Below are 3,687 nucleotides of genomic sequence, written 5' to 3' on the forward strand. Positions count from 1 at the left end.
TGCTGTAATTTGACTTACTGCAAGTGAAAATGAAACGTAAAATGATAATTTTCATAAAGGTATTTTTGGGCACTAAAAATTTTATGATTGAAGTGACTATGATTGAGAAAAGTTTTGTTTTGTCTAATAAATACTGAACACCAGTTGGAAAATGTTTGATTGTCAAAATTGAATATATATTCTAAACCAGTACAGTGTGAGAAATAATATAAGAATGTGATTCGTATTAAATCTTCTACCAAACAGTTTGAGAGAATTAATAATGAAAAAATGATTTTAATTCTTTCTTGGATTTATTTACAAATAAATTCAGCTTACAACACAATATAGCTACATAGAATTACATATATTTGTTCGTTTTTTGTTTTTGTCTTTTTTAAGTATAAACAGTCTATTTTTTCAGAGCTTTCTCGTGTCCTGTATGAAAAGGAAGCCAAAATCGTGTCCAGTCGAGCTTCCGATACAAAAAAGAAAATGTAAAATAATTATCACAGATCTCAAACAGGAAAAGAAATAATAAAAATAAAACGGGCAGAAAAAGGTACAGGTAAAAGTCAAACAGATAAAATGATTCTCTTTGTACAAATATTTACAAATGTTACCTGTACAGAAATCTCTTCTTTTTGTCTTTCTTTCTTTTTTTTGTCTGTGTTTCAACAGTCTTTACATGGCTTTACAGTCCAGTGCTGCCTATTGATTTGTGCTCTTCACACTTCCCAGAATTAACGTCTCTATATAAAAATAAGAGTTTATTATCTCTTGCTTCTAAGTCACTGTGAAGGCCATTTGGACACCGCCGCCGCTGAGGGTAAAACGTGTCCAGAAATAATATTTGAAGGTACACTGAGGATGGGAGCGATAGCGGCTGAGGTCCGGCTCAGAGACAGGGACTGTGCGCTCAGCAGGGCCGACTGAACGGTCACAGGAGGCCGCAGGAAAGCGGCGCCCGGCGAGGACGAGGAGGCGCTGGAGACCCCGATGATGTTCTCTATACTGAAAGACGGTCTGTTCGACGGCTCTGATTTGATCATGGACGCCGTGCTCAGGCTGTTGAGCTGGAGCTGAAGGCTCGGGCTCAGCTGAGAGTTGAACGCTTTTCTGTTCAGCTCCGCCGAGGGCAGGAGAGGGACGCCCGGGGGCAGCATGTGACCTACAGGGGGGATGTACGGGTACTGCAAAGCCGCCGGATGGGTGTACGCAGCCGGGTGGATCCCGTAGTGTCTCCCGTAGGGGCCCCCAAGGCTGTACGCACCGAAACTTTGCATCATGAGCGCGGTCTGGTCCCTGAGCATGTCCGGCTGAACTCTCTTGAACCGTTTCCTCCTCCTGAGGAAGCTGCCATTGTCGAACATGTCCTCTGAAGCGGGGTCCAGGGTCCAGTAGTTGCCCTTGCCCGGGTTGCCAGGTTCCCGGGGGATTTTTACGAAGCAGTCGTTGAGGGACAAGTTGTGGCGGATGGAGTTTTGCCACGCGGGGAACTTCTCCCGGTAGTACGGGAAACGGTTGCTGATGAACTCGCAGATCCCGCTGAGAGTGAGTTTTTTCTGCGGGCTCTGGAGGATGGCCATGGTGATGAGGGCAATGTACGAGTAAGGCGGCTTTACCAGGCTGCTTTTGGGCTTCTGGATCGCACCTCCCGGACCCGCGCTCTGGTCGTGACCCTCTCCCTTCCCCGTCTCTCCCTCACCGGAGCTCTCACAGCACGGGCTCCCTCCACCGGACCTCATCTCCTCCTTCTCCACTTCGATCTCGTCGTCCACCTCATCGTCTCCCGTTTCTCCTCGCAGGTCGTGCAGGATGCCTCCCACCGGGCTGTCGCAGTCGCTGTCCATCCTCTCCATGCCCTCCTCGTCTCCCTCGCCCACCACGTCGATATCCACGTCCTCCGCTGTGAGCACAGTTTGGCCGGACATGTCGCTGGCTCGTTCGCTGCCTCCAGACAGGGTCATCTCACGGCTTACTCACACTTTTCAAAGAAAAAGTCTAGTGGAGCCGGAACAACCGAGCGGCCGGGTGTGTTGTGTAGCGGTCAGCGCGCACACACGGCGGGTCTGCGGGACGTCTGGTCGCTCCTGTCAACGAGATCGGATGTCTCCCAAAATCTAAATGCGATCGAACCGGCAGTCGGCGAGTCCAGCCAACGAGAAACTTCAACTTCTACAAATATTCCCCACTCGGTAAGTGAGCAGGCCTGTAGAGCGGTGCGTCTTGCTTCGAAGTTGTTTGGAGATTGCGCGACTTTTGCGCCGCGACGTCCCTTCTCAGTATATTTCCTGGACGAGTGATATTTGGAGAACCAAGTCGAGATGACACATGCTGCTTTTAAAGGCCGGAGCTTTTAACGGGTCTGTCTGATAGATTACTTTTCCCAGTATAAGATATACTATCAGCGCCGGACACGTGGTTTGGTGACGACAGACGCCCCCTCTCCTCTTCTCTCCTCCCTCCACCCTCCTTTCCTCTCTGTTAAACCATGCAAACTGGAGTTGTTTCACGGATTTGTCAACAATGGGACATCAGCAGTGCTGCTTTCCGCTGATTTCTGTGTTCGTCCGTCATAGACCATTTAACGGTGGCAGTGGGAGGAGGAGGAGGGGGAGAGAAAATTGGCCCGCATGATTGAAAGGTCTGATGCGCAATAATGTGGCTGCGTAAAAACAATCCAAACCTTTAACTTTGCTAATGCGAACTCTGTTGACAGCTGCAGAGAGAAAACGACAACAGCTAAGTTGACGGACTCTTCCTTCAAGTTCTTTAATGCATTGACTTTGCTTTTAATCCATGCATGCGTGTGATTTTTTGTTTCTCTTATAAACCGGTGTTCGTGCATGTTACTGTGCGTTTTAGGACACTTTATCGGTGCGTAAGGATTACGCATGTTCACGCTGTTTATTTGGTGCATGCCTTGATATTCCCAGTTTTACAGCCCGCCGTGTAAATCCAAGCTGCGAATGCAAAGCATGAATTCAAGTCTATTTATTCCCGCAGGATTAGCCGAAGGTGGGAAGAATATTGAGCAGAGGCAGCAGCAGCGGCGGCAGGGGCAGCGGCGGCGTCGATGAATGGAGAGAATAAAGAATTTCCTTAAGAGTTTGGAAGAGGTGCTAACGACCCCAATCATTGCGCTTTTTGCATATGAAAAAAAGTAGGAAATGCAGGCAGCGGGTGAATGCAAAGAGAGCGTTTATTCACAAGCATGAAGGTGAGCGGCGTAGGCTGGGCTGCAGGGAGAGGATGTCTGGGCTAATGCAGAGGGGTCTCCTGCACCGTGTGGGAAAAAAAAAAATTGGGAAGACGAGCGAGAGAACGGGCTTTTGTGTTTAGGCAAATGTTCAAAGCGACGCGTCTTACTGTGTTTGCACTGAAGTGGAATAGCTGAATGAAAACGGGGATTTAAATAGTTTTCTAATGTGGCTACAGGAGATGAAAATGTGATTTTATTGGGAGAGTAATTCAAATATCTAAAATGATCAGTAGCTTATTTGTGTCAACGCTTTATCTCAATAAATAGAAATATTAGATAAGAATAAATAATTGAAATTTAAGGGAATAATAATGATTATTATTTCTATTATTATTATTATTATTATTAGTATTACTAAATTCCGCCAGAAATGTCTGAATAAATCTGGACACAAGGCACATTTTCACGTCTCCGTTTTCCAAAGCTTTACCATCCCACTTTTG

General features: G+C 46.7%; 1 protein-coding gene across 1 annotated transcript; it reads right to left on the bottom strand.

Moving 5' to 3' along the window:
* Positions 1-331: 331 nt before the first annotated feature.
* On the bottom strand, positions 332-2,461 carry foxd3 (forkhead box D3). The gene has a single exon (XM_084547787.1). The coding sequence runs from the start codon at positions 1,947-1,949 to the stop codon at positions 771-773; it is 1,179 nt and encodes a 392-aa protein (XP_084403913.1). The 5' UTR covers positions 1,950-2,461; the 3' UTR covers positions 332-770.
* Between the last annotated feature and the right edge of the window lie 1,226 nt (positions 2,462-3,687).

Source organism: Chelon labrosus (assembly GCF_963514085.1).
Source record: "Chelon labrosus genome assembly, chromosome: 7".
Lineage (NCBI taxonomy): Eukaryota > Metazoa > Chordata > Actinopteri > Mugiliformes > Mugilidae > Chelon > Chelon labrosus.